Below are 27008 nucleotides of genomic sequence, written 5' to 3' on the forward strand. Positions count from 1 at the left end.
TGAGAATAAAATTACCTCTTTATTTCCAAAAAGTGTAGGGCGGGGGAGCAACAGGATAAAAACTAAGACCAGTTCCCTACGGATCCATCGGCCTCGGAGGGACAGCAGCTCCTCCGGCCATGTTGCCACGGCAACCGGGGGGCCTGTCGCACCGGATACTGGTCCCTCCGGGCTGGGGCTGGCCGTGGCTCCCACGCTGGGCTTGTCCCTGCCCCGCAGCTAAAAATTGGTTAGTGGGTTAGGTTTCCAAAGGCAGCGACTCTGGGTCCCCCAGGGGGCGGGCTCCCCTCCCTCACTCTCCATCGTCAGCTCCTGGCCTCCAGCCCCAAACTCCTCCCACTCGCACGTCCACGCGGCCCTCATCAGGCCCTCCCAACCCCCCAGCTCCTCTGGCCACCTCCTATCACCTCCTGGGTTCCCTCCTCCTCTGCCCCACTGCCCACCCCCCCACCCCCCAGTGGTGGCTCCCAACAGTGACAGTCCTGCCACCGTGGCCTCGGGGAGTGAGCCTGGCTCAGCCCACTGGCCAGGGGCAGGTGGCCAGGGGTAGATTGTCACCACAACAGCCCCAGGGCCACCCCGTCGGAATGCATCCTGCAGCAAAGGTTAAACCAGCAGAAGATGCGAGCCAGCGGAAGACAGAGCCCTTGGGGAGGGTTCGAAGGCTCCAGAATCTAAGGCGGCCCAACTAGGACAAACATCCGGACGGGGTGGGGGAGAGGCTGAGCCTACAGGCCCCTGAACTCTGCGTGGCTGCCCCCTGGGCCCAGGTCACAGGCTCTGGAGGAGGGAGGAGGATGGAAGGGGGGAGGGAGGGAGGGGACACCGGACGGAAGTGCCCCAGCCTGGTCAGAGCCAGCCTCTCCCTAAAAAAGGCAGACTGTGGGCCCCAGAGGGAGGAGCCCAGCCACAGGGTCAGGGAGCCATCTCCCAGGCAGGAGGGAGGGCGGGCTGAGGCCAGGCTGCAGGGTCTGGGCAGCTGGGCCTCTGGGCAGCAGATGTGTGTGTGTCGGGGGGGGGGGGGGGGGGGGGGGCGGGGCGGGGAACAGGCCTGGGGCCACCTCTCTGCTCCCGGGGACTGACTGAGGACGGCCCGATGGAGGGTGCCGAGGGCGCAGTGAAGGGAAAGAGGAGAGGAAACCAGGAGCAAGACCAAAAATGGGGTCTGTGACCGGCATGTACCCCGGCCCCAGGGACACCCCTCAGAACAAAACCCCACCCGCCCTTTGGCCGTCACCCCACCTGCTCCCCCCTCCCACGGCGCCCGAGGGCTGTGGTGTCATTTGTGGAGGTAGGCGTCCAGCCACAGCTCCCCAGACTTCTTCAGGGACCTGGGGAGAAAGGGGGGGCAGTCAGGGGCCAGGAGAGGAGGGCAGCCCGAGGGAGAGGGGGGGCGGGGGCGGCCTCGCTGGGGGTGCAGGTGCCTCCTCTCAGCTGTCAGCAGGGGCTGAAGCGCAGGGCTCCCCGGGGCCCCGAGGAAGAAAGGGAAGGCCCCCAGCCAGCCAGAGAGAAGCCCGCTCGGCCCCTCTCCTCTGTGGGTGCAGGGTCTCCCCCCTGGGTGCCCCCCCCCGGCACCCACGCCCCCTCACCGGACGATGTCCTGCAAGGCCCGCAGCAGCGGCTTCTCCTGGTACTCAATGCCGTGCTTGGCGCACAGCGACCTCACCAGCGGAGCCACCTTGTGGAAGTTGTGCCGGGGCATCGTGGGGAAGAGGCTGGGGGAGGGGCGCGGGTGAGCGGGCAGGGCCCAGGGAGGCCCGTCTGCAGCTCTCCCCGCGCCCACCGGGGCGGCCGGCACGCGGGTGGGGCTGCTTGTGGGCGGCTGTGTGTGTGCTCTGGGGACTGGAAGGTAATGTGAAGGCTAGGGACAGACACCAAGCTTTTCCGAAAAGGAAGTCAGTGGCCCGGCCGGTGTGGCTCAGGGGCTGAGCGTCGACCTATGAACCAGGAGGTCACGGTCCCGTTCCCAGGCAGGGCGCGTGCCCTGGCGGTGGGCTCAGTCCCCACAGGGGGCATGCGGGAGGCAGCCGATCGATGTTTCTTTCTCTTCATTGATGTCTCTCTCTCTCTCTCCCTTACTCTCTCAAATCAATAAAAATCTATTTTTTTAAAAATTGAAATCAATAAAAATGTATTTTAAAAGTAAAAAAATAAAAAGGAAAAGAATGAACTGGAGGGGTGAGAGGAAAAGGACATGACGGCAGACAAGGATGAGGGGCAGCAGGGATGGGGGCCTTTGCGGGGAAGCCCCTGGCATCTCAGTTCCGGGCAAGCTGCCTAACCTCACTGGGCCTCAGTTTCCCTGTCAATAAAGTGGGAGGATCGCCCTGCCTGTCCCGTGGGGCTCACGGACCAGGGGAGGCACAGGTGTGAGCTCTCTGTGACTGCGAAGCTCCAGCCACACGGGGTGGCTGTCCTGATGACGGAGGCCACAGGGCACCCCTCCCGGCCTCAGCACGGCTGGCTGTGGAGGTGGGGGATCTCCCCAAGTGGGGGAGAGAGGGAGCCCCCAAACACTGCCCTCTGCCCAGATGGGGCTGGTGGCCGCTCCCTCCCACGGTCTGTGGCCCCGGCCCCGCCTGCCCGCGCTCACTGGTGCTCAATCTGGAAGTTGAGGTGCCCGCTGAACCAGTCGTTGAAGAAGGACTGCTCCACGTTGCAGGTGGCTGCCAGCTGTGCGGGGAGGGCCGGGGGGGCCGGGGGTGAAGAATGAGGCGCCTCATCTCCTTCCCACAAGGCCCAGCCTCACCCAGGTCTCAGGGCCGCCCCTCCATGTCACACCGCTCTGCCCGGAGCCCTCTTCGCGCCGAGTCCCTGCTGGTCCCTCCCGAGCAGCCCACCACCTTCCCCGCTTAGCCCCGTGCCCAGCAGCGGAAGGACAGTGGCAGCCCCGGGAGCCAGCACAGCCCTGGGTCCGCCGGGCAGCCCCGGCCCTGGACGAAGGGCCCTGTGACCCCACCTGGCTGCTGAACCAGTCCCGGTAGGGCTCTCGGTCAATCTCCATGACGATGTGATTCATCTGCGTGACCCACACAAACCAGTGGCTCTCCAGGAACCTGGGGTGGCGGGGGGAGAGGGGGTGTCGCTCAGCGCCTGCTCTCCCGGCCTGGCCACGGGGGGGAACAGCTCCTCCCCCACCCCAGGCCGCCCAGGCGGGCGGAGGGGGTGAGCTGAGGTGCCAGGACATGCAGCCCAGGCGTCCCCCTCTTCAAAGCAACCGCCAGCCCCAGTGTGGGCCGGGGAGGAGCCGGAAAGCCAGGCACCTGATGAAGTTGAGGAAGAGGATGGCTCCCAGGACGCCGTAGAAAGGGATGTAGGTGGCGAAGAAGCGGGCGTAGTAGCTGACGGCCCAGGCCAAGTCCTGCCGGGAGAAGCACGATGAGCCGGGAGGGCCCGGCCCCGGCACTGCGTCCGAGCCCAGGCAGGCACACGCGCCCGGGCAAAGGCGCCCAGGTGTCTCGGAAGGTGGGCGGCGGCCCCACCCAGCGCAGACCCGCTCATTTCCAGGGAAACGCTGGGAGTCTCTGCAGCAGGAAGGGAGCTGTGTGCCCTGCTCTCAGGGAAAGAAAGAGGGTGGGGACCAGGGGACGAGTGAGGGGCGTCCACAGGGAGGGGCCGGAGGTCAGCAGCCCTTTTGTGCACCGGGGAGTCGACCGTGCACCCCCACACGAACAGCCCTGGGCTGGGGTCCTGTCCGGACTCATCCACCTGGGACCCCTTCCTCCAGCTCACCCCGCACATGGGGGGGGGGGGCGGGGGGGGGGGAGACAGAGTCATGGCCGCCCCGCCTCAAGGCCTCGCAGGCGGGCACTCGGCCTCCTGTGCACCCACCTGCACCACCAGCACGGCGAACAGTGGCCTTCCTAACACCGAGCACCCATCTCTCTGCCACCCTCCCCCCGCCCAGAGGAGCCCACAGTGTCAGGAGGGAGCAGGCGCCTTCTCAGCCACCTCGGGGCCTTTGCAGGACTGTTTCCTCAGCCAGGAATGCGGGCGCGGCAGCCGGTCCCCCATCACTGTCCTCCCCAGGGGTGCTCATTCCAGCGCCACCGCCCGCTTCGTGTGGCTGTGGGTGCTCCCTCAGCTGTGCCTCGGTGCCCCCGCCTGCAGGCCGGGGAGAGCTCCCACGGGGGCTCCGCGTGGCGTGAACGTGTGTAGTGAGCGTGGCCGCATCTGAGCTCTGACACTCGGCCGGCCCCCGGCACCACGCTGCCACCCAGAGCGCTTCCGCCCCGCAACCCGGATCACGCACCGCCATGCTCAGCGCGTTGAGGCCTCGCTCCCCACCGGGGGCCACGGGCCAGATCCAGCCTCTGGGGAGGACACACGAGCCCTTCCCACACCTGCCCCTGCCCTGGCCTGGCCCGCAGCCCATCTCCGGCCCACGTGCCCACGGCCCATCTCCGGCCCACGTGCCCGCGGCCCATCTCCAGGCCCACGTGCGCCAGGCCGGGACGTGCTGTGTCCAGGCCGCGTCCACCCAGCGGCAGCTGCTTCCCTCATCTGCTCAGCAGCTCACCCTGCAAGGCAGCGGAGCTCAGGTCAGCTCCACCACATCCAGCGAGTGCCTTCTCTGTGTCAGAGGCTAAGTGGGGTGCTGGGGGCAAAGGTCATTCGGAGCCCGGGCCTCCAAGGACAGGCTAGAGAGGTCCCTTCAACACCCCATGGAGGGGACTGGTGGTCCCGGGGGACCGAGACCTGGGTCCCGGGGCCTCCCTGGTGTTTAGAAGCAGCCTCCACCAGGACGGGGGCCTGAGCCTGGGCCCCGTGAGTCTCAGGCACCAAGTCGGGAGCGGTGGGGAGGCCCAGCCCTCCGGCCCGGATGCACCCCATTTCCTGGCAGGGCAGGGCGAGGGCAGGCCCTGCAAAGGCCGAGGGCCTATCGGGTTCCCGGGCCTGCCCTCTGAGCCTGCTCAGGTGCGCCGTCAGATCGCCTTTCCTGCTGCCCCTATTTCATTGCTTTGTTCCTTGGGGAACGAACAGTTTTAAAAAAAAGAGATTAAATATTCCTATCACCTGCCTGAGAGCAGATTAAAATGCCCAGCAGCATCACACCGCCCCGCGCCGCGGCTCACACTCCTGCTTGGCACGAGGCCGCCGGGCCCAGCGAACCTGGGGCAGACGGCGGTCACGTAGGCGCGGGCCTGGGTTCAAGTTCCCATCACTTAACGGATCCAGAACTTCCATCCTCCAGCCCAGGGGTCCTCAAACTACGGCCCGCGGGCCACATGCAAATACAAATACTGTATTTGTTCCCGTTTTGTTGTTTTTTTACTTCAAAATAAGATATGTGCAGTGTGCACAGGAATTTGTTCATAGTTGTTTTTTTAAACTATAGTCCGGCCCTCCAACGGCCTGAGGGACAGTGAGCTGGCCCCCTGTTTAAAAAGTTTGAGGACCCCTGCTCCAGCCCCTTCCGGCCTTGCGGGCAAACAGGGTTCAATGACACAACGTAGGCGTCAGACCCGGACTGTTCTAGAAGACCGTCAGTATTAACGAAACTTTGGGGGAAAGAGCGAAACTTGGAGGTGAGTGGGGCACGTTCTACCAGCACGGGCAGAGTCACGCCTCCTCCCCAGCCACCAGCCGTCGCCGGGGGCCAGTCCGGGTCTCTTAGCAGAATCAGCAGCCACGGGCAGGCCTGCGGGGCGCCATGGTTGAACCCGGAGGTCACGGTTGGATTCCCGGTCAGAGCACGTGCCCGGGTTGCGCCTCGATCCCCAGTAGGGGACGTACGGGAGGCAGCAGATCCATGGTTCTCTCTCCCCATTGATGTTTCTCTCTCTCACTCCCTCTCCCTCCCTCTCTGAAATCAATAAAAAAATATTACAAAAAACAAAAAAACAAACACACAAAAGAAACAAGAATCAGCAGCCACGCCGACCTGTACTTCCCATGAGAGGATGCAAGACCAAGTGCTTCGCGGCCCTTCAGATGCGATCCGGACACAGGCCCCGTCACTCCAGAGGCTGGTGGCGCGAGTGTGGGGAGGCCTCGGCCGTGGCGGTGAAGGCCTGGGTTCTAGAGCCCCCCCCACCCCTTGGTGTCACTTCGGGGAAGTCCCAAACTCTCAGAGTCTATTTTCATTTATGAAACCGAGTTAAAAAAAAAAAATTTAATAAGAGAGCCCAGCAGTACCCACGCCAGTGACTGTGGAGAGCGGGGCCCTGTCCCTGACCCACTGGAACCCGCGCCACCCAGCTGCCCGCTCCGTCCAGGTCACGCCACGTGGGCACGCTGTCCTCTCGGGAGGAATCATGCCCACACGCTGCACAAAGCCAGGCTGGTGGGAGGCCCTGAGGCCCCATGGATGGCGCCCTTCGGAGGGGACGCGGGGCACAGATGCAGACCCACGCACGGGGCAGACCAAGTGAGGAGGCGCGCGGAGAAGGTGGCACCGGCCCGACCAGCCCCTTCCTCACCGCCTAGGACGGTGATGGCGAACCTATGACACGCGTGTCAGAGGCGACACGCAAACTCATTTTTTTGGTTGATTTTTCTTTGTTAAATGGCATTTAAATATATGAAATAAATATCAAAAATATAAGTCTTTGTTTTACTATGGTTGCAAAGATCAAAAAATTTCTCTATGTGGCACCAGAGTTAAGTTAGGGTTTTCCAAAATGCTGACACGCCGAGCTCGAAAGGTTCGCCATCACTGGCCGGGGACGTGAGCCCATACGGTTCCGCTGCTCACAGACCTGCCACTCGGCCTGTGGCGCTTCCACGTGCAGCCTCGGCCACTCGCACACCTGCCTCCACCCCAGCCGGCGCCCGGCTCTCCCTGACCAACGTGGGACCCGCCCGTGGGTCTCGGGGACACGCGTGGACACAGGAGGCCCTGCTGGCGCAGAGCCAGGGTGGCGGGCCGCCTGAGGCTCTGGCCTCATTGCCTTCAGGAACTTTCTGAGGGCTCTGCAAGGCACTGGCTCCCAGGGGCTCCCCTGTGCGTGGGGCCCTGCGGGGCGGGTGCAGGGCCTGCCAGCCCCAGAGCAGGTCCATCCTGAGTAATAAGGCAGCTGCCCCAAAAGGAAATGTCTGGGCCGCTCCCCCCTGCCCGCCCCCACCAGAGGCAGGAGGGCACAGCGCAGCCCCGGGGTCCACCGCCCAGACCCCCTCCGCACGCCCCGGCCCACGGCGCCCTTCGGCTCACCACCCAGTCTTTGCGGACGATCATGGTCCTGATGATCTGGTACTGGAAGTACATGGGGATGAGCAGCGGCGGTCCAACTGCGGGGAGAGCGGTGCAGAGGTGCTCAGGGGCGTCCTGTCCCCCCGGCCCCCGTCCCGTCCAGCCCCCATCCCGGCTGGAAGAGCAGGAGGGGCCGCGGCCAGCACACAGGCCTGCAGCTCACGCAGAGGCGGCCGGGAGCAGACAGTCCCCCTCCCCCCCCGCCCCCGGGATCACGGAGCAAGGGCCCTGCTGGCCTTGGGGCCGTCTGTCTGAAGGCCCAGGAGGCCCAGGAGGGCTCTGCAGGGGTGGCTGCCGTGGGCCCCTTTCCTAACAGGGTTAGCGTCACTTTCTGAGTCTGCGAGGGTGTCGGTGGGAGAAGAACAGAGGGTGAGGGGCGAGGGGTCAGGGGTGAGGGGTCAGGGTCAGGGGTGAGGGGTGAGGCTACAGCGCCCCGCACTCACTCAGGAAGAAGTACTCGTGCTGGTGGTTGTAGGGCAGGTATTTCAGCTTCTTCTTGCCGTACTGAGGAGAGAGACAGAGGAGAGACAGAGAGAGAGACAGAGGAGAGCGACCGTGAGTGCCGGCCCCTGCACCCGGGCGCCCAGCCTCCTGTGCCCTCCTCCCCACCTGCTCTGCAGCCACCACTGTCCCTCCTGTCCAGGGGGCCTCTGTCCTTCGCCTGTCAATCTGCCCCCTCCGGCCCTCGGGCTGGCCCCGGGCTAACCGCGCCAGCACGTCCGCAGCCGGCTCAGTGCGTCCCCTGCGCAGCCTCAGCCCCCGCTCCTCGCCAGCCGGGAGCCCGGAGCCGGCACTGCTGAAGCGAAGGCTAAGGTCAGGGCCCTGCCCAAGGCCACAGGGCCCAGCGGGACCGGCACTGAGAACGCTGACTCGGCGCCCACGGGCAGGCACTGAGTAACTGTTGTTGGGTGAATGCACAGCCCAGCAGCTCACACAGGCACAGCCCCAGAGGGAGCCCTGGGCTGTCTGCACCCCTTGGGAGTGAGGAAAGCTGCCGGGCCCCCTGGGGAGCTCCCCGAGCCCAGGTGAGCAGCTGCAAGGACCAGGGGAGGGCCTGGGGTTTCCCGTCCCCGGCTGGGAGCATCTGCTCTCGGAGCCTCCCGCAACGTCAAGGCCAAGCCCTGCTCCCGGGCCCAGCGCCCTCCCCATGGGGCCCCTCTGAGCGCCAGCCAGTGGGAGAGCCACGGCACCTCAGGTGCCCTTTAATCCCAAAGCTCGGGCCCCCGGGGACCAGCCCCCGCTGCTGCGTGGAGGCTGAGACCGCAGATGCTGCATGCAGAGGGCACCTGCTTTGCTCGTCATGCTGGGGCCTGTGGGGGGAGCCAGGCCAGGGCGAGACCCCGCCCAGGTCGCTCAGCCCCTGAGTCCCATTTGGCGTCCATATCTCTGGTTGTTAAAAACAAACCAAGGAGTCTGGCCAGCGTGGCTCGGTGGCTGAAGGTCGACCTAGGACCAGGAGGTCACAGTTGGATTCCCGGTCAGGGCACAGGCCCGGGTTGCGGGCTCAGTCCCCAGTGTGGGGCGTGCAGGAGGCAGCTGCTGCATGCTTCTCTCTCATCACGGATGTTTCTCTCGCTCCCCCTCTCCCTTCCTCTCTGCAATCAATAAAAATATATTAAAAAATAAAAGCCAAGGAGCCCTGGTCGGTGTGGCTCAGTCCCGTGCGCCAAACGGTTGCTGATTCGGCCCTGGCCAGTCTGGCTCCGTGGATAGAGCTTCGGCCTGTGGACCTGGGTTCGATTCCGATCAAGGGCACTTACTTTGGTTGCAGGCACCTCCCTGGCCCAGGCCCTGATTGGGCTCATGCAGGGGGCAACCAGTCGATGTGTCTCTCTCACATCCATGTTTCTCTCTGTCTTTCCCTCTCTCTTCCATTCTCCCTAAAAATCAATGGAAAAATATCCTCGGGTGAGAATTCAAAAAAAAAAAAAAAAAAGAAGTCGCTGGTTCAATTCCCAGTCAGACACATGCCTGGGCCGCAGGCTGGACCCCTGGTAGGGGCCGTGCAGGGGGCAGCCCGTCGACGTCTCGCTCTCACACCGATGTGCCAGGTGCTGGCCCCGGGGACACTGCTCCTGGGCAGCCCTTCCCTGGCTCCGAGGGCCAGAGCCGCCGCCTCCAGTGTGTCCATTCCCACTTGCTGCGGGAAATCAAAGCACCGGGTAGAGGCGCGGGGGCCGTCCAGGCCACGCCCCCGGCTCCCCAGGTGAGGACAGAGCACAGTGATTATCAAAACCACAGGGGTCTGTGGGCTCCTGCACGGAGGGCCCCGGGAACAGAGCCCCCCCCCCGTCCCAGGCCTCGCCTCCTGGCGCCAGGCTGTGTCACAGCGCCAACCCCTCGGCTCCGTGCGGCCTCCGGCAGGGGCCCCCTCACACCCAGAGAGTGTGTCCATTTGCTCCAAGACGGTCACTAAGGGCAGGGCTGAGGCTGGCCTTAGAGGGGCCCCAGCCAGGGAGGTCTCAGAGGTGGGTGGAGGGGCCAGCGCTTGGGGGGGGAGGGGAACCCCGAGTGGCCATTCAGGGAGGGAAAATGCAGCTGCCAGGGGTCTGCGAGGCCTACAGGCCACACAAGGGGCTCAGTCCCCAGTGGGGGGCGTGCAGGAGGCAGCCGATCAGGGATTCTCTCTCATCAGTGATGTTTCTCTCTCGCTCGCTCCCTCTCCCTTCCTCTGTGAAATCAATAAAAATACATTAAACACACACACACACACACACACACACACACACACACACACACACACACGGAAGCTGGAGGGATCCAACAAACACATTTCCCTTAACGACCACTAGGTGGTGGTCCAGACAAGGCCCCACAGGACCCAGAGCCCTGGCTTAGAGCAGACGCAGGGGTTTGGATGGCGGCGCTCCTTTCTCTAGCTGTAACCTTGAGCGAGTTACTCCATCTCTCGGCCTCAGTTGTTCCATCTATAAAATGGGTTTGTTGAGCGCTCCCGCCTCAGGGTTAAGTAAGGCTGAAGTGATGACCTGCATGCAGCACTCAGCTCAGGATCGGCCCTGGACTGGCTCGGTGGACACACCCCCCTCCCCACTGGGCCCCCACACCTCCTCTCCTCCAGGACAGCCCTCACCCCACAGGGAGAGGGCTTGGGGTGGTGGGGCCGTCGGAGCGGGGACACAGGGGGGGACAGAGAGAGCTTTCACCCAGGGAGGCAATGTGTGTTCCCCCGTGTCCAGACCCCAGGAAGGAGATGGTGACACACAAGGCTCTCTCTGCCGCGTTCCCAGGCGGAGGCTGACCGGGGACTCGGGCCCGGGGCCCGGGGAGGGGAGCACCGCCCACAGGTGGCCTGGCTTCCCGGAGTTCCACCGCCCTTTGCCCGGCCGCTGGCCCTCCTGCGCTCAGCCCCTCCGCGGACCACAAGGCCGGGCTTGGACTGTGGGCTTGGATGCCAGGGGCGTGTACAGGGGACTTTTTAGCGTTGGAACAAAATGTCTGAGGAAGGACAAGGCCCTCCTTGTCTGTCCCCGGGTGGGGGAGGGGAGCTGCCGCAAAGTCCAGCACCAGCCTCTGGGAACCTGCAACCTCCCACAGAGAGAATGAGCAACAGCCACCCCCCGCCCCCCCATGCCCGGGCATACGCAGATCAGCAAGACCCCAAACCCAGCCTACGGCCCCCGCCAGGAGGGCCCCGGTCATTCCCAGGGAGGACTGGCCGCTCGCCTGCTCACCCGGGGCTGCCCGGCCCAGGAAGCGCGGGTCAGTGGGGGCGGGGGGCGTCCCAGGCGGGTGGAGAGGCAGGGTCTGGGCAGAGAGGCAGAAACACTCAGTGCCCCCGACAATGGCCTTGAAGACCTGGCCCCAAACCAGGATGTTTCATCGTGTTCTGGAAGCTCAGGGAGGTCATAAACCCAAAGCAAAATCAACAGTGTGGAGCCATGAGCAAGGAAGGGGCTAAATTTTCACTACTTTCTCTCTTTAAAAAAAATAAAATAAATATTTTTATTGACCTCAGAGAGGAAGGGAGAAGAAGAGAGAGCTAGAAACATCAATGATGAGAGAGAATCATGGATCGGCTGCCTCCTGCACGCCCCCACTGGGGATCGAGCCCACAACCTGGGCGTGTGCCCTTGACCGGAATCGAACCCAGGACCCCTCAGTCCATAGGCTGACGCTCTATCCACTGAGCCACACCAGCGAGGGCCAAAGGTGTAGATTCTTTCTAGAAGAGGGAAGGCGGCCACTCCAGTGAGTTACTAGGTGCCAAGTCACCCAGACGGGGTCCTCGCAAGGACAGGCAGCCCGGCCCGGCACCGGGGCTCAGGAGCGCCCCCTGTGCCGCAGGGACGGGCCGAGAAGTGCCACCCACTGCGGGAGCCGGGGAGAGGTGCAAGTAGGACACCAACTCAGCCCAAACCCACTGGGCAGAGGTGAAACTTCCAGAAGTGAAACTATAAACCCTGAAAGTAGTGAGTCTGAGGAACCGTCTACCCATAAAAGAAACGAAAGGACCTGGGGGGAGGGGGGACTTGCTACATAACCCACAACAACCCTCCCGGAAGTCATAACATAAAGACCGAAAGGCAGGAAGGCGCCTGCTGACACCCCTGCCTGCGGGCGGCCCTTTGAGGCCTGGCCCGGCTGGCTGGTTTATGGTGCGGGGAGATAAGGGGGTGGGGGTGGGGGTGGCATAGGACACGCTATCAGGCATCAGCAGTGGTTCCCCCATCACACGTGGGTCCATTTCTTTTTTGGGGGGAACTGAACCATAACACAGGCCGGCACAGAGGGGCTCCGCTTCCTTAAAAAATGCGTTAAATGAGGACATTGCTTAAAGAAATCGGGGTGTTTTGTGAAAAGGAAATTATAGCATAGTTATAACACAGCGGGGACATCACGGAGGAGGAACGGGGCAGCGCCCTGGCCAGCCCCGGCGGGACCACCGGGCTGGGACCCCCGGAGGAGGCCGCCGGGCTGGGGCCCCCGGGGGAGGCCGCCGGGTGAGGTGTGAGCTGCAGACAGAGCCTCCGTCTCAATCTTTGCTTCTGAAAAGCAGGTGTGCGTGTTCACACAGAGCGGACACACGGCATGTGGTCACGGGTCACCCAGGCACATGGCATTTGGGGCAAAGGGGGTGGTGGAGACAACAGGAGACTCAGTTTTCCATTTTGTATGCTTTTGTGCCATCTAAATGCTTATAATGGGCATGTCCTATATTTATAATAAAAAATGCACTGATATTCAAATGAGGCCGCGAGACAGAGGGGAAGGAAAGGGCGAGCTGTCAGGTCTGGGCCTCCCCTCCGCCCCCCGTGTGCCCCTGGACCGCCCCTCCCGCTGGTGGAGCAGGTGGCCAGACCCCGCCCGGCCCTCCCGCGTCCAGGCCTGGGACTCGCACACCAGCCTTCCCTGAGCTCGAGCCCTGGAATGTGTCTTCCTGCACACGGAGGGCAGGGCCCCTCCCCGGGGAACGAGCCCGGAAATGCTCTTCCCCGGCGGGTGGGGGGTGGGGGGGCAGCTAACCAACACCCACTGAGACAGGGAGCGTGTCCACTGTGCACGAAGCCCTTCCACAGGGCTCCAGCGGCGAGAATTCAGGGCACCCAGGAGACGGTCCCCTCCAACAGCAGGTCTGGCTGAATATTCCCTGACAGAATGCCTCCCCATCCCCACTCAGGCCAAACACTCCCCGTCCACACCACCCCCCTCGACTCCGCCCCTCGGTCCACATCCCCCATCCACACTACCCCTCTGTCCACACCGCCCCCCTGTTCACACCCCCCCGTCCACACTACCCCTCTACCCACACCGCCCCCCTGTTCACATCCCCCCATCCACACTACCCCTCTGTCCACACCGCCCCCCTGTTCACACCCCCCCGTCCACACTGCGCCTCTACCCACACCGCCCCCCTGTTCACACACCCCGTCCACACTACCCCTCTACCCACACCGCCCCCCTGTTCACACACCCCGTCCACACTACCCCTCTACCCACACCGCCCCCCTGTTCACATCCCCCCATCCACACTACCCCTCTACCCACACCGCCCCCCTGTTCACACCCCCCGTCCACACTACCCCTCTACCCACACCGCCCCCCTGTTCACACACCCCCGTCCACACTACCCCTCTACCCACACCGCCCCCCTGTTCACACCCCCGTCCACACTGCACCCCGTCCACACTGCGCCTCCGTCTACACTGCACCCCGTCCACGCTGCCCCCCCGTCCACACTGCCCCTCGGTCCACACTCCCCCATCCACACTACCCCTCTACCCACACCGCCCCCCTGTTCACACACCCCCGTCCACACTGTGCCTCTGTCTACACTGCGCCCCGTCCACACTACCCCCCTGTTCACCACCCCCCTCTGTCCACACCCTCTGTCCACACTGCCCTCCCATCCATACACACACACACACACACACACACACACACGTCCACGCTGCCCTCCCCCCCACACACACACATGTTCATACTGCCACCCCCGTCCACACCGCCCCTCTGTACACACACACACACACACACACACACACACACACACGTCCACGCTGCCCTCCACCCCCCCCCCACACACGTCCACGCTGCCCTCCGACCCACCCCACACACACACACACGTCCACGCTGCCCCCCGTCCACACCGCCCCTCTGTACACACACACACATGTCCACGCTGCCCTCCAACCCCCCCCCACACACACACACGTCCACGCTGCCCCCCCCCGTCCACACCGCCCCTCTGTACACACACACACACACACACACACACACACCCCGCCCGTCTGCCCTACCTCAATGGGCTGCCACTCGCCCAGCACGAACACGTGCAGCATGTTCACGTCCGGGTCCTTCTGGAAGATGTTGGGCTTGGCGTGATGCTGGAAGTGGCGATGGTTCCACCAGTTGGCGGAGGCACCCTGTGGGGGGAGGCGGAGTGAGGGGTGCCGTCCGCCGGGAGGGCTGAGCTCGCTGGCGACGGGCCCTGCTCACGACCAGCTCCTGGGACCTAGCACCTCAGGTTCCAATACGGCTCAGCCCAGTCCTGGTCTTTATTTAAAAAAACGTTGATATTTCGAGCCCTGGCGGGGCCGCTCTGGTGGTCAGAGGGTCGTCCCCATATGCCAAGGTTGCAGGCTCGATCCCCAGACAGGGCACGTACAAAACCAATGAATGCGGAAATAAGGGAACAACAGATCTCCCTCTCTCTCTCATCAATACATTAAAAAAATTTTTAAGTTGATATTTTGTTCATTGTGAATTTTATTTTTGCCTATTTTTTTTTTTTTTGCTTTTTCCAGAAAAGACTGCATTAAAACGTTATCTCGATTACGGAGTATTTGGGGGTTCCCTTAAACCTTGCACGCTAGCGGAAGCCTCCCTCACTAGCCTCGCGCTGGTCCTGGCCCCGGTGGCCCGAGACGAGGCTGCGCAAGGCGGGCGGGCCCCGGGCGGCCAGGCCCAGGAGCCGCCGGGCGGCCAGGCCCTGCCGTTGGCGCTTCACCGTCAGCGCGACGCCGGACAGCCCCAGGGATCGGAGCAGAGGTGCGGCTGCAGCACCGTCTTCGCACGGAGCACCCTCCGGAAGGCGCGCCCGCGGGGGTGGCACGGGCTGCGGGACAGGGCACGGGACGTGGAACCCGCCGGCACCCACGGCCACGCAGGCCCCGGCCCCGCACTGTCCGCGCGGCTGGTGCTAGGACAGCGAGTGGCCGGGCGCCCGCAGCCGGAACCTGGTCCCGCAGCGGACCCCAAGGAACGGGCGGGCGGCCTTCTCGGGCTTGTCTGCGGCCGTGTGGCCTCCGAGGGCCACGGCCATCCCCGGCCAGCTGCGCCCGCTCCGGCTGGGCACCCGGACGAGCTGCAAGGCCACGCCACCGGCCCAGGCCACACGGAGGGCACAGCCAGCAGGGCCCCCCCTCTTCCAGCCTGCGAGCCCCGCAGTCTCCCGTCATCCCCGCATCCCGTCTCATGAGACAGGCTCTCCGTGGAGGCCGGCCCGCCTGGCCTCGTCTTCCCCCGACCCAGGCGCTGTGCTCCGGGCCCCCGGGCCCCGGGACTGGGGGGCAGCAGCTCCTGCCCGGAGTCTGAGGACACAGCCCGCCTTTGCTGAGTGCGTGGGGACAGCGTGGGCCGGGCGTGAAACGCTACTTTCCAATGCCGAGCAGGGCTTTATCCACCAGAAAAGCACACGAAACGAGACAAAGCGCTCCACTGTGCACGCCCTCTCCCCTCACCCCTGAAATTCCGGAAAAAACCACAGGTTCCCGCTTGCTGCACAACCAGTGACTAATTCAGTGGTCGCCGACCCCCCGCCAGACCTGAGCCTGGAGCCCAGGGCTCGATGCCTGTGGGTCACAGTGGGAAGGGTTAACCCTGACACGTGGCTCTTCCCATGTGGAGGAGGTGGGGGGTGAGGGGGGTGTGGAAGGTGTGGGGGCGGTTGAGGAGGGTGCAGGGTTGGGAGGGTGTAGGGATGGGGAAGGTGTAGGGGTGGGAAGGGTGTGTGGGTGGGGAGGGTGTAGGAATGGGGAGGGTGCAGGGGGAGGGTGTGGGGTGGGGAGGGTGTGGGGTGGGGAGGTGGGAGTCTAGGACACAGCCTTCCTTAGGAAGCAGCTGGGTCGGGAGGGATGTGTGTCAGGGAGACAGCTGGCAGGGACGGATTCCCAAACCCAAGGCGATAACACCTATCAAATCAGCCCACGGACCCTGGCAAGTGCAGCCGGGGTTTTACACACTGGCCGCTGCCGAGCGCCTCCCGGTCTGTCGGGCACCGAGAGCGCCCGGCCTCCTGGGTCACACAGCTCTGCTCCGTGGTCGCTGCGCGCTGTGCCGCGTGCTGTCCCCGTGTCTGCAGACCCCTCTCCTGCCCCGGCGCAGCCCGACGGCTCATGGCCAAGGACTCCTCGTAACAACATGACTCAAATCCTCGTAACAACATGATTAAGATGAAGGTGAACGAGAGGAGGGCGCCTGGGGGGAGGGAGGACACATTTCACAGCGTGCGGACAGGCTGTGCCAAGCTGTGCTTTGCGTTTCCCCGGAAGAAGGAAGAACTTGCTGTGCTCAGCGGCTCCCACGGCTCCGGTTCATCAAGAGAAACGGTTTCTCTGCCGGCCCCACAGCACAGGGGCTGCTCAGATCAGGACCGTCCAGTTGCTGAGTCACAGACCAAGAGGCGAGGGTCTGTCTTCAGAACTAGCGCGGGCTGTGGCTCTAAGGAGATAGGGAGTCGGGCTCGGGAGGGCAGGGGGGGGGGCCTCACAGCGGGGGCCTCACAGCTGGGGCCTGGTCCTGGGACAGGGGGGGAGCCTCACAGCTGGGGCCTGGTCCCGGGACAGAGGGGGAGCCTCACAGCTGGGGCCTGGTCTTGGAGCAGCGGCGCTCCCCCCATTGCGCACGGAGGGGCCGCACGCCCAGGGCCGCGCATTTACCTTCAAGTGGCCGATGACGAACTTGTGGACGAGGTGGTTCCACATGGACGTCTTGTAGACAGAGAGGTGGCCGTAGTCGTGCTGCAGCCAGCCGGCCTGGGCCTGCGGGGAGAGGCCACGGGTGCTTTCCCAGCGGGGGCACAGGCACGTGCGGGCCTCCGGGGGGGCCGGGCCCGTCCTCCAGAGCTGGGGGAGGCGGGGCTCCAGCGACGGGAGGGGGTCACGCCTCACCTGCGAGGTAGCGAGGACGAAGGCCGTGATGACGGTCGGGATCCAGCCGTTGCCGAAGTAGAAGACGGTGAACCAGGCGAGGCTCTCCATGACGATGATGTGGGCCAGCAGGAGGAGGAAGAACAGGTGGTTGCTCTTGAACAGGTTCATGTTCTCGGCCGTCTTCCTCAGGGCGCGGAAGTCCTCGGTGATCTGGGACTGCGGAGGGGGGCGGAGGGGGGCGCGGGGAGGCGTCAGCGCACCTGCCGCCGCCGCCACACCCTCGCCACGCGCCTGCCTGGGCCAGGCCCAGCCCTGGGGGCTGTGCGTCCGTCCCCGACAGTCAAGGGGCAGAGAAAGGAGTCAACTCAGAAGCTTGGGCGTGCACACCCTGCTCAGGGCAGCAGCGCTCCCAACAGGCAGAAGGCGGAGACAAAGCAGGCGCCGTCGGCAGAGGAAGGGCTGAGCAGAACGAGTCCGTCCGTACGACAGAGTGTTCTCCAGCCTTAAAAAGGAAGGGCCAGCCGGGCGGCTCAGTGCAGAGCGTTGACTTGTGAGCCAGGAGGTCACCGTTCAATTCCTGGTCAGGGCACATGCATCCCCAGTGCGGGGCGTGCAGGAGGCGGCCGATCCATGATCCTCTCCTCACGGCTGTTCCTATCTCCCTCCCCCTCTCCCTTCCTCTCTGAAATCAGTAACATGTTTTTTAAAAAGGAAGGGCATTTTCTCATGTGCTACAACCTGGCTGAGCCTTGAAGACACTGGGCTCAGTGCGGTCAAGCCAGACGCAAACGGACACCCACTGGATGGGTCCGCTCTCCGAGGCGCCGGGACAGAAGGGAGAGCAGTGCCGGCCACGGCGGGGGGCGGGGGATGCTGGTGCTGGGCGAACACAGTGCGAGGGCTCCAAACCCCTGAACGGCACCCGGGAATGCGACCAGGGCGCACTCTATCTTCTGTCTGCCTGGCCCTGCCCCCCACTTGTCCTGGGTACCTGCTGGGCCTTGAGGAGGTGGAGGTGGGGGAGACACATGACCAATCCCTGCCCCCCAGGGCTGGGAGGGAGGCAGGAGGGGACCGGTGGGTGAGGGGTGATGGAGGCAGAGCCCGGAGGGCTCTGAGGAAGTGTGGGCATCCTGGGAGGCAGGGCAGGGCAGGAGGGGAGGCAGGGAGAGTAGGTGCGGAGGTGTCCACAGGGACTCGCCCAGGGAAAGGCAGACAGGGGGCCGTGGGCCAGATCTGGGCGCCTGCGAGGCAAGTGAAGAATCGGAAGAGTATCTGGGGCGACCACTTAGGCAGCAGTGACGGGGGAAGGGCGGGAACTAGAGCAGCAGGTCAGGAAGGGGGCCTGTGGGATCTGCCAGATGGGACCCAGCTCAGCTGCGGAGGGTGAGGCAGCCTCCTCATCGGCCTCAAGGAGAGGAGGCGCAGGCATGGAGGTCAGTGGGAGGTGGGGCTGACCTCGGAGGACACACGGACAGAAGGGGACCACCCTCTGCCCAGCCCAGGCCCACTGCCCGGAGGTCGAGAGGCTGGGAATGAATTCCTCCACGTGGGGGTCAGCCAGGCTGGCAGCAAGCCTGGGCGGGGAGGGGCTCCTGCACCCCAAGGGCTGGGCGGTGGCTCCCCCTGGGCTGGCACAAGGCTTCCCTGCCCCACACCAGCACCCTCCACCTGGGGTGGGGTCCCCGTCTCCCCAAACCTCCCTCCTTCCGTGGTCTGCCTGACTCACGTTCTTGCCGCGGTCCTGGCTGGGTTCCTCCGGCGCCAGCTCGCCGATCAGCAGGGGCTTCAAGAACTTGCGCACAAAATCAAGGTCCCGGTGGAAGGCTTGGAAGGCATCCTGGTAAACAAGGGGTGAGTGGTAAGTGGGGACCCCAACCTCAGCCTGCACCCTTACCCAGGAGGGCAGGACTCACCAGCAACCCTGTGTGCCTCCCACGAACTGGCCCCAAAAGCGCCCTCAGGCCCCATCCAGGGCAGATCCCTCAGTGCCCGGCTCCCCCCACGGTGCCACCTGGGCCTCTGCCCGGCCGAGGGGCCGCTGGGCTCGCCAAGGATGTCCCCCTGGGCAGGGCCCCCCAGGGACATGCAGGGAGCGGTCACCGGGCTGGGCAGGGCCGGGGAAGGACGTGGCCTCGGGCTCCTCTGCGGGGTGCCTGGGTCCCCACAACCCCCCATGTGACCACCAGCGAGAGGAGCAAGGTGGAGACGGCTCGGCGAGGAAAGGTGCCAGGAGACGATGGGAAACCAGAAGCAAATGCAGACGCGGTACGCGCACGGCTGACAAAAGCTATCTCATCGTTTGAAAAGGCATAACTTAACCACGAGAGGGATTTTGACGGAAGCAGTGGCATTAGGGCTGGCTTTCTTTTCATTACTTCCCAGGCTTTCTCGAACACTGCTATGTTGCTTTTACAATTAACATAGTGCTATGCGTTTTGATGTTTTTCTCCATTATAAAGTAATAATTGCATAATTTTAGCAAATTTAGAAAAAGGACAGAACGGAAAGGAGAATGCCATCCAATGGGTGGCCACGGCTGCTAGCACGTTTCCTTCAGGGTTTTCTCCACACGCTACGTCCATTTCATAACTTGGCTCCCGACAAACGTAGCGTCTGCCGTGGAGACGAGTGCCCCCAGACGGGATGGGCTGAGTGTGAAGTCCCAGTGGTAGCCACAGTCACCGCATGGCACCAGCCCTGCGGCACTGCCGGGGCAGGAACAAGTCCAGTGACACCATGAGAAACGATCGGGGAAATCAAGGCAGCAAGAAAAAAAGTGAGAGACAGTGTGTCTGTGTGGGTGGTGGTGGTGGTGGTGGTGGTGGTGGATGTCTAAATTAAAAGAGACTCAAAAAGGGATAATAAAGATATAAAAACTGCAATGCTTGCCCTGGCCGGGCAGCTCAGGTGGCACATATAAGAAGCAACCAACAAATGCATCAATAAGTGGAACAACAAATTGATGTTTCTCTCTCTCCCTCAATCCTATATAATAAAAGGCTAATAAGCAAATCGACCAAATGGCAGAATGACAGGCTGCTATGATGCGCACTGACCACCAGGGGACAGACGCTCAATGCAGGAGCTGCCCCCTAGTGGTCAGTGCCCTCCCACAGGGGGAGCACCGCTCAACCAGAAGCAGGTCTCATGGCTGGTGAGCACAGCAGGGGTGGTGGGAGCCTCTCCCACCTCTGTGGCAGCACTAAGGATGTCGGACTGCTGGCTTAGGCCCGCTCCCCATGGGCCTAAGCCATCAGTCAGACATCCCCCAAGGGCTCCTGGACTGCAAGAGGGCACAGGCCAGGCTGAGGGAGCGCCCTCCCCCCTCCCCCGTGCATGAATTTTGTGCACCGGGCCTCTAGTAAAATAATAATAATTTTTTAAAAACTGCAATGCAGGGGGAGAGGGGAGGACCCAGCAGTTACAGAAGCCACTTTTTGGGCTGAATGAGAAAATATGAACACGGACGGGATACCTGATCATATGAAAGGATTATTAACTTTCTTAAATGTGGCAACGGCACTGTGAGTGTGTTAGAGACTGTCCCAGGTCTCAGAAGACGGTGACGAGGCACACGGCACAACTTATTCTCCTGGGACTCGGCAAAAGGAATCGCACACGCGTCAGGAGGGAGAAAGAAAGCCCCGTGACCAAAGCTAAATCGGCGAACCTCCTGTTCACTTATTCCTTCAACTTCTCTGTAGGTTTAGAAATTTTCAAGTTAAGACAAATGGGGAAAATGCCGACAAGACATGACCTTGTTGGTTTTCCCTCGCCAACCCACTGGTGTCCCCCCGTGGTCATTGCCAGTCTCCTCCCATTTCCCCCGGCACCCCTGGCGCCCAGTCCTGCTGCCTGGTCTTTGTTCTATTTGAGTCTAGAACAGACTCACAAAGCAGCACTGTGTGCAGAGGGAAACGGGCCCGGAGCTTGTAAAAAGGTCTGTGCTCGCCCTGGCTGAACGGCAAAGGGAGGCGGCGGAGATCCGACGCTGCACATGTTCAGAGGGTAGCCGGATGCTCTCCCAGGGGCTCCGGGCGGGCGGTGAGGAGGCTGCGGTCCGGTCCAGACCAGCCGTGCCCACTCTGGACCAGCCGTCAACCTCCCCCCCCACCCCGCCAGGCCTCAGCCTCCTCTGCAAAAGGGGGGCCTCCCAGCTGCCGGTCCCAGGCCCCGGGAAAGGCCCCCGCTGCTTCCCACGCTGGCCGGTACGGTGGGGCACTGGTGGTGCCGTGGCGGCGCTGGTGGTGGTGCCGTGGCGGCGCTGGTGGTGGTGCCGTGGTGGCGCTGGTGGCGGTGCCGTGGTGGCAATGGTGGTGGTGCCGTGGCGAGCAGAGCTGCCTCCCCGTCAGGGCCCATCACAGCCTTTCACTGGCCCTCACATCAGACCACAGCTTCTGAGACGTAACAGGACGTCCTCACTGAAGGCAGCTTCCCCAGGAACCGCCTCGCCTGGCAACTAACAGCGCCTCCACTTTTCACAGAGGAAGGACTCCGCACAGGGGTCTGTCCGCAAGGGCAACCCCCCACCCCCCGCTCCCAGCCCCCCCCCCCCCCAGGTCCGGGCGGCCATGGCTCCAGGCCCTTCCTCGCCTGGGCTGGGGACCTGAGCTCAGGGGCCTCACCTCCTGGGAAGGGAGGGCAGTGGCTGGCAGGAGCCAGAGCGTAGTTGACAACGAAGACGCTGGAGCTCAGGCCGTGGCCTCCCGTGCTCCCCGGGGCAGAGCCAGGATGGAACCCAGATTCCCCCGCCTCCGGGGTGCCTCCCACACCCCGGACGCCGCCTGCCAGCTGCGACAGCTGCGAAAGCCGAGCGCTGCAGGCTGTCTCCCATCCCTGGTCCCTGGTCCCTGGTAGAGGCGGCGGTTTTCTGAGCGGGCCTGGGGAGATCTGCCACTGAGCCCGGCGAGCTCGGTCCCACACCAGGGCCTTTGCACGGCTCTTCCCCGCTGCCCGGAGTCCTGCACCCACGTGTCCGGGGCCGGTCCATTTGGGCTGCACCTCAGAGAGGCTTTTCCCAGCCGCCTTCCTATAGTTGCCACCTGCCAGCCCACACTTTCTCTGAGACACGCTTACCTTCTCGGGCAGCGATCAAGACCAGAGGCTCTAGCCCCGCTGGCCTGGCTCAGGGGTTGAGCATCGACTTATGAACCAGGAGGTCACAGTTTGATTCCCGGTCAGGGCACAGGCCCGGGTTGCAGGCTGGATCCCCAGTGGGGGGCGTGCAGGAGGCAGCCGGTCCATGATTCTCTCTCATCACTGATGTTTCTCTCTCTCCCTCCCTCTCCCTTCCTCTCTGAAATCAATAAAAATATTCTTTTAAAAAAATCACAGGCTCTATTCTGAACAGATGCTCCCCGGCTTTCACTAGGGTACGTCCCGAAGTAGAAAGTGCGTTTACTGCACCGAGCCCACCGGTCAGAGCTCAGCCCGGCCCGCCCTGCACCTGCTCAGAACACACGGGCGCCCGCCGTTGGGCAAAACCACCGAACACAAAGCCTATTTGACAATAAAGCGTCGAGTATCTCATGAAACTTACGCAATCACTTTCGCAACGTCGGAAAGTCCAAGAATCCCGTCAAAGCATCGTCGGTCCGGGACGTCTGTGCTCACTTCCTTACTGCCTCCCACCAGTAAGCGCTGCGCCAGGACGGCCAGGCCGCCTCCTTGGCTGCCGCAGCCCCAGGGCCTGCCAGAGCCTCACAGGAGGGCTCACGAGCAAAGGTGGGGACCCAGGACCCCACACTGTGCACCCCTAACCCCAGGAGACCTTCCCACTGCAATCGTATTCAGACGCGCCCGCTCCTGGAGCGCCAGGACCCTCCCCTCCCCCCTTCCTCACGGGCGGCTGTGGAGGGCGAGCCACCGAACCCCGGCTTCACGCAACAGCCACCCAACAGCCACCGATCTTTGCCAAACTCTGGGACAGGCCCCATCTCAGAGATGAGGAGAGACGGGGAGACGCGCTCCTCGCCCCGGCCCCATCCGCGTGTGCCTAACGAGAGGTTTCCGCGGTTCGTACAAAGGCCTCAAACTGCGCTTCCTCCTCCCTGAGGAAGGCCCCTCTGTGTCAGCGTGGCGCACACACGTGCAGGTTTCCGACAGCCGCTCCGTCGCAGACGTGCCTGCTGGCACAAACCAGGTGACGCGCGGGGCAAGACAGCGACCACCCGGAGTCGGTTTGGGAACAGGAATGGGAACCGGGCTGGCAGGGAGAGGGGCCGCACACTGCCCAGAAAGAGGCCGGCCAGGTGGAAAAAGGAGCAGCGACAGGCCAACAGGGCAGGGCAGCCCCCGCCCACCGCGCGCCCCCCGCCCCGGCTGCCCAGGAGGCATGCCAGGGGGAAGGGGGTCAGGCTGCAGGAGGCCAGGCCCAGAGCTCCGACTCCCAAATGGAAGACGTGTGTGTCACACGCCCCGGCCGTCAGTTTGTGCTCCTGTCATCACCCGCTCCAAGGCCGGCCAACTTCTGCCAGAAGCCATGACCCCTGCCCCAGCCCCCCTCCGGGCCCTGAGCGCCCCGCGCCATGCTGTTTCTGGCGGTGTCCCCCTCCTCTGCAGAGCGACGCTGGTCTCTAATTCAGCTTCGCACATCAGGGCACCGAGCGGGGCACGGAGCACGGGACTCAGACGTGCGGGAGGAGCCAACTCCTGGCAGACGGCGCTGTGGGCAGCAGCCCTGGGAACCAGCAGCCCTGGGAACCGGGTCTGGGACACGTGGTGAGAGGAGAGGGAGAAGCTGAGGAGGGACCTGGTCCTCAGCTGGAGGCAGGGATGCTGACTTCCTCCCCAAGCAGAGAGGTGCAGGCGGGCAGGAAGCCCCTGTCCGCGTCCCCTCCACGGAAGAAGCCACGGAGGCTGGGGGGGCAGTGCTGTGCCCCAAGAGCCCGTGGCGAGTGTCCCTGCTGATGCGGGAAGGGCAGGCTACCCAGGAGCAGGTCCCGCGCTGGCAGCCTGGGGCTGATGGGGTCACAGCGGGGGGACAGGACTGGGCACCTCTCGAATCTGCCTAAAGAGCCCGGGAACTCTGGGCTGGGCCTGGGGTCTTCCCTCCTCCCCGGACCTAGTTGAGGGAGCTGAGCTGCCGTCCAGGCACAACCAGGGGAAGAATTTCGATTTCAGTAAATGTCTCTTCCTTCGGTAAAAGTGGGGACACTTAGGTACCCCTTCTTCACACCCCTTTTCCTATGTCCTGAGCCCCCCTCCGTGTGTGCCGGGAACATGTACACAGTGACGATCCTTCCCACCTGCGCTCAGGAGTCAGCAATGACCTCACGCACAGCCCACTCGCGCGATAACCTTCCCACGTCACAGACCGGGAGGAAAGTTGGAGGGAAGTGTCCGCCTAGGAATTCACACCGAGGTGTTCTCCTCTACTGTGACCCCACCCCCACCCCCCGCCCCGTCAAAAGGAGGTCCAAAAGCCACCCACTATCAACCTGTGGCCTTTTCACAAGGACAGCTAGGCGCAGGTTAAGAGATAGAACGAGTCCTGACCCTTTCTCTCCCTCTCTGGGTCCTCAGAAGGGACGGGGCAGGAACCGGCTGGACAAGGGGGGTGGAGGGAGCTGGTATGAGAGGCAGAGAATCCCCATTCCAGCCCCAGCGGGAGAGGAAGGAGGGAAAGTGGATTCCTCAGTCTCATCTTTGCCCGGGCCCAGCTCTGAGCCTTGGAGACTCCGAGTGAATGTGCGAGGAGGGAATTGTAGTTGGAGAGGAGTCCCCAGTGGAGAGAGTTCTGCAGAGGTGGGACTAGGCCAGTGATGGCGAACCTATGACACGCGTGTCAGAGGTGACACGCGAACTCATTTTTTTGGTTGATTTTTCTTTGTTAAATGGCATTTAAATATGTAAAATAAGTATCAGAAATATAATTCTTTGTTTTACTATGGTTGCAAATATCAAAAAATTTCTCTATGTGACACAGCACCAGAGTTAAGTTAGGGTTTTTCAAAATGCTGACAGGCCGAGCTCAAAAGGTTCCCCATCACTGGACTCTGCCAAGAAAAGAACAGACACCCTGGGGCAGGGATGAGGGTTCCTCTGTCCACAGCAAAGCAAAGGGCAGAGCCCAGCCAGTGTGTGGCTCAGTGTTTGAGCATCGACCTGGGAACCAGAAGGTCACGGTTCGATTCCCAGTCAGGGCACTTGCCCGGGTTGTGGGCTCGATCCCCAGCGTGGGGCATGTAGGAGGCAGCTGATCCACGATTCTCTCTCATCATTGATGTTTCTCTCTCTCTTTCCTCCCTGAAATCAAATATATATATTTGCGCAGAGCAGAGCGCCAGAGGACCAGAGGGGGAGAGATCAGAGGTGAAGGGAGGGAGGAAGGGCTCAGTGATGGCAGGTCCCGCGTTCAGGCCCAGGGGCCGGGGAACCAAACCCAAAACCTTGGCGTATCCGGATGACACTCCAACCAGCAGAGCTACCGGCTGAGTTACCCACCAGGGCTTGAGCCGGTTTTTAACCCTGACGGCAATAAGCAATCAGCGTTGCGTGCAGGGCTGACCCCCGGCTCAGTGAGAGAGGTAACAGGTGGGGATGTGATGTGGAAGCTGTAACAGTGAAGCAGCTTTTACCCTGGCAGGCCAAGGGTTCTACCTCCCGCCGGAGGCCCGATGGCCCGGCCGGCCCATCTTTCCCGGGAAGCGGAGGTGCTGCGTCCTGAAGTCTCTTCTGGGGAAGCGGGGGAAATGCCCCACTGAGAACCCAACTGTCCCCAAAAGAGCTTCCCTGACCTTCAGCCTCTGAGACCTAACAGTGCATCCAGGGCTGCAGGGGTGCGGCCTGTCTGCTGGTCAGTCTCTCCCCAAACTCGCATGGCCCATAACACCGCTCCCCAAACTGAGGCAGCAGTCAGTCCATGCCCCCAAGGGACAAAGCACCTGCCCAACAGCTTAAAAACAAAACCCTCGGACCCCAAGCGGTTCCTAACCTCTCTCTCCGAGTCCCTTCCCAGACTTCCCATGTTGGGGGTCGGGGGGAGAGAATGAATGACTATCCAGGTGGTCACTTCACATATTCAACTATATGCCCAGTGAGTACGTTTCACATTTCATGCCCTGCAAGTCCGATCGGAGAAGGAAGGAGGCTCCTGAGGTAGGGATTGTGCCAGCCGAGGGCGCAGGGCATTCCTGGCGGGATTTGAAACAGAGGGCCATTGAGTTGAACGCCCCAGAGTAACCTCGAGGCCGCTGGACCTGTTGCCAAGCCCGCCTGGGGTTGCTGAGTCCACGCGGCTCCCCACGCCTCTCCACCCGGGCTGTGCAGACTCCAGCCCTTTCTCCTTTCTGCCAAGTCCCCACCCTCGCCCCCAAGAAGGCCGATCCCCGGCGAGGTGGGTCCTGGGAGTCTGAGCGCGGGACCAGGAACTCCGGCCGCCTCTCCGCGGCAGCCATGGCCTCTCCTCGCACCAGACTCCAGGCAGAAGCTCTGCAGACCGAGCCGGCCGAGCCTTCCTTCCCGCCCCGCGTCGGGCCGGAGAGCGAGGCCCGCTCCCGGGTCCTACACCTGGCTCCTGCCCGCAGCGCCCGGGGCGGCCATCTTCCACGCCGGGGCGCCAGAGCTCTGGGGCCCGAGCGCCCTCTTTGGGGCGTCCCTGGTTCCCGCGAACCCCGCGGAAGAAGCGGCCGCGTGGGTGCCAGGGCGCCAGGTAGATCCCGCACGATCCGCACGCTCCGGGCTCCCCCGCCCTCCCGGGGTCCCTGTCCGCCCCCCACAGCCGGGGGGGCCCCTCTGTCCCGCGGGACAAAGATTCCGAGCAGGAGGCGAGCGCCATAGACACACTCTCTTTCCCTCCGGGGCGCCCCAAGCTCCGTGCAGCAGCGGAGGGCTGGCGCCCTGGGAACCGTGGCCCCCGACTCCCGCCTTGAGCAGAGAGGGGGGCGGGAGGCCCCAGACCCTTACCGTGGCGTCTTCCCCCGCGTAGTGCCCGATCACGCGGTGGCCCCCCGGGTGCCGGCTGGACCACTGGGTGATGTTGTAGACCTTGCGGTCGATGACGAGCCACTTGTCCGTGCGCAGGTTGTGCTTCTGAATCTCCTCCCAGCTGAAGGTGGGCATCGGCGCCTCGCGATCGGGGGCCCCCTCGCCCTGGTTCCCCCCCTTCCCCATGGTGCCTGCAGATCGGAATGCCCCGCGCACAGTGGCCGCCCGGCGCCGGCTGCCCGAGAGTGCGGCCCAGCCCTCCACGCCTTCGGCTTTTG

At 63.3% G+C, this 27008-nt stretch overlaps 1 protein-coding gene across 1 annotated transcript; it reads right to left on the bottom strand.

Moving 5' to 3' along the window:
• Positions 1-27008, bottom strand: FADS2 (fatty acid desaturase 2). Its single transcript, XM_036295664.1, has 13 exons — positions 26710-27008; positions 18530-18640; positions 16819-17016; positions 16588-16689; positions 13948-14073; positions 7636-7696; positions 7154-7230; positions 3264-3361; positions 2960-3056; positions 2594-2673; positions 1590-1715; positions 1243-1331; positions 1-219 (listed from the first exon to the last, which is right to left on the bottom strand). The coding sequence occupies exons 1-12, from the start codon at positions 26914-26916 to the stop codon at positions 1280-1282; spliced, it is 1335 nt and encodes a 444-aa protein (XP_036151557.1). The 5' UTR covers positions 26917-27008; the 3' UTR covers positions 1-219; positions 1243-1279.

The sequence above is a fragment of the Myotis myotis genome, unplaced genomic scaffold, assembly GCF_014108235.1.
Source record: "Myotis myotis isolate mMyoMyo1 unplaced genomic scaffold, mMyoMyo1.p scaffold_m19_p_27, whole genome shotgun sequence".
In the NCBI taxonomy this organism is placed as follows: Eukaryota; Metazoa; Chordata; class Mammalia; order Chiroptera; family Vespertilionidae; genus Myotis; species Myotis myotis.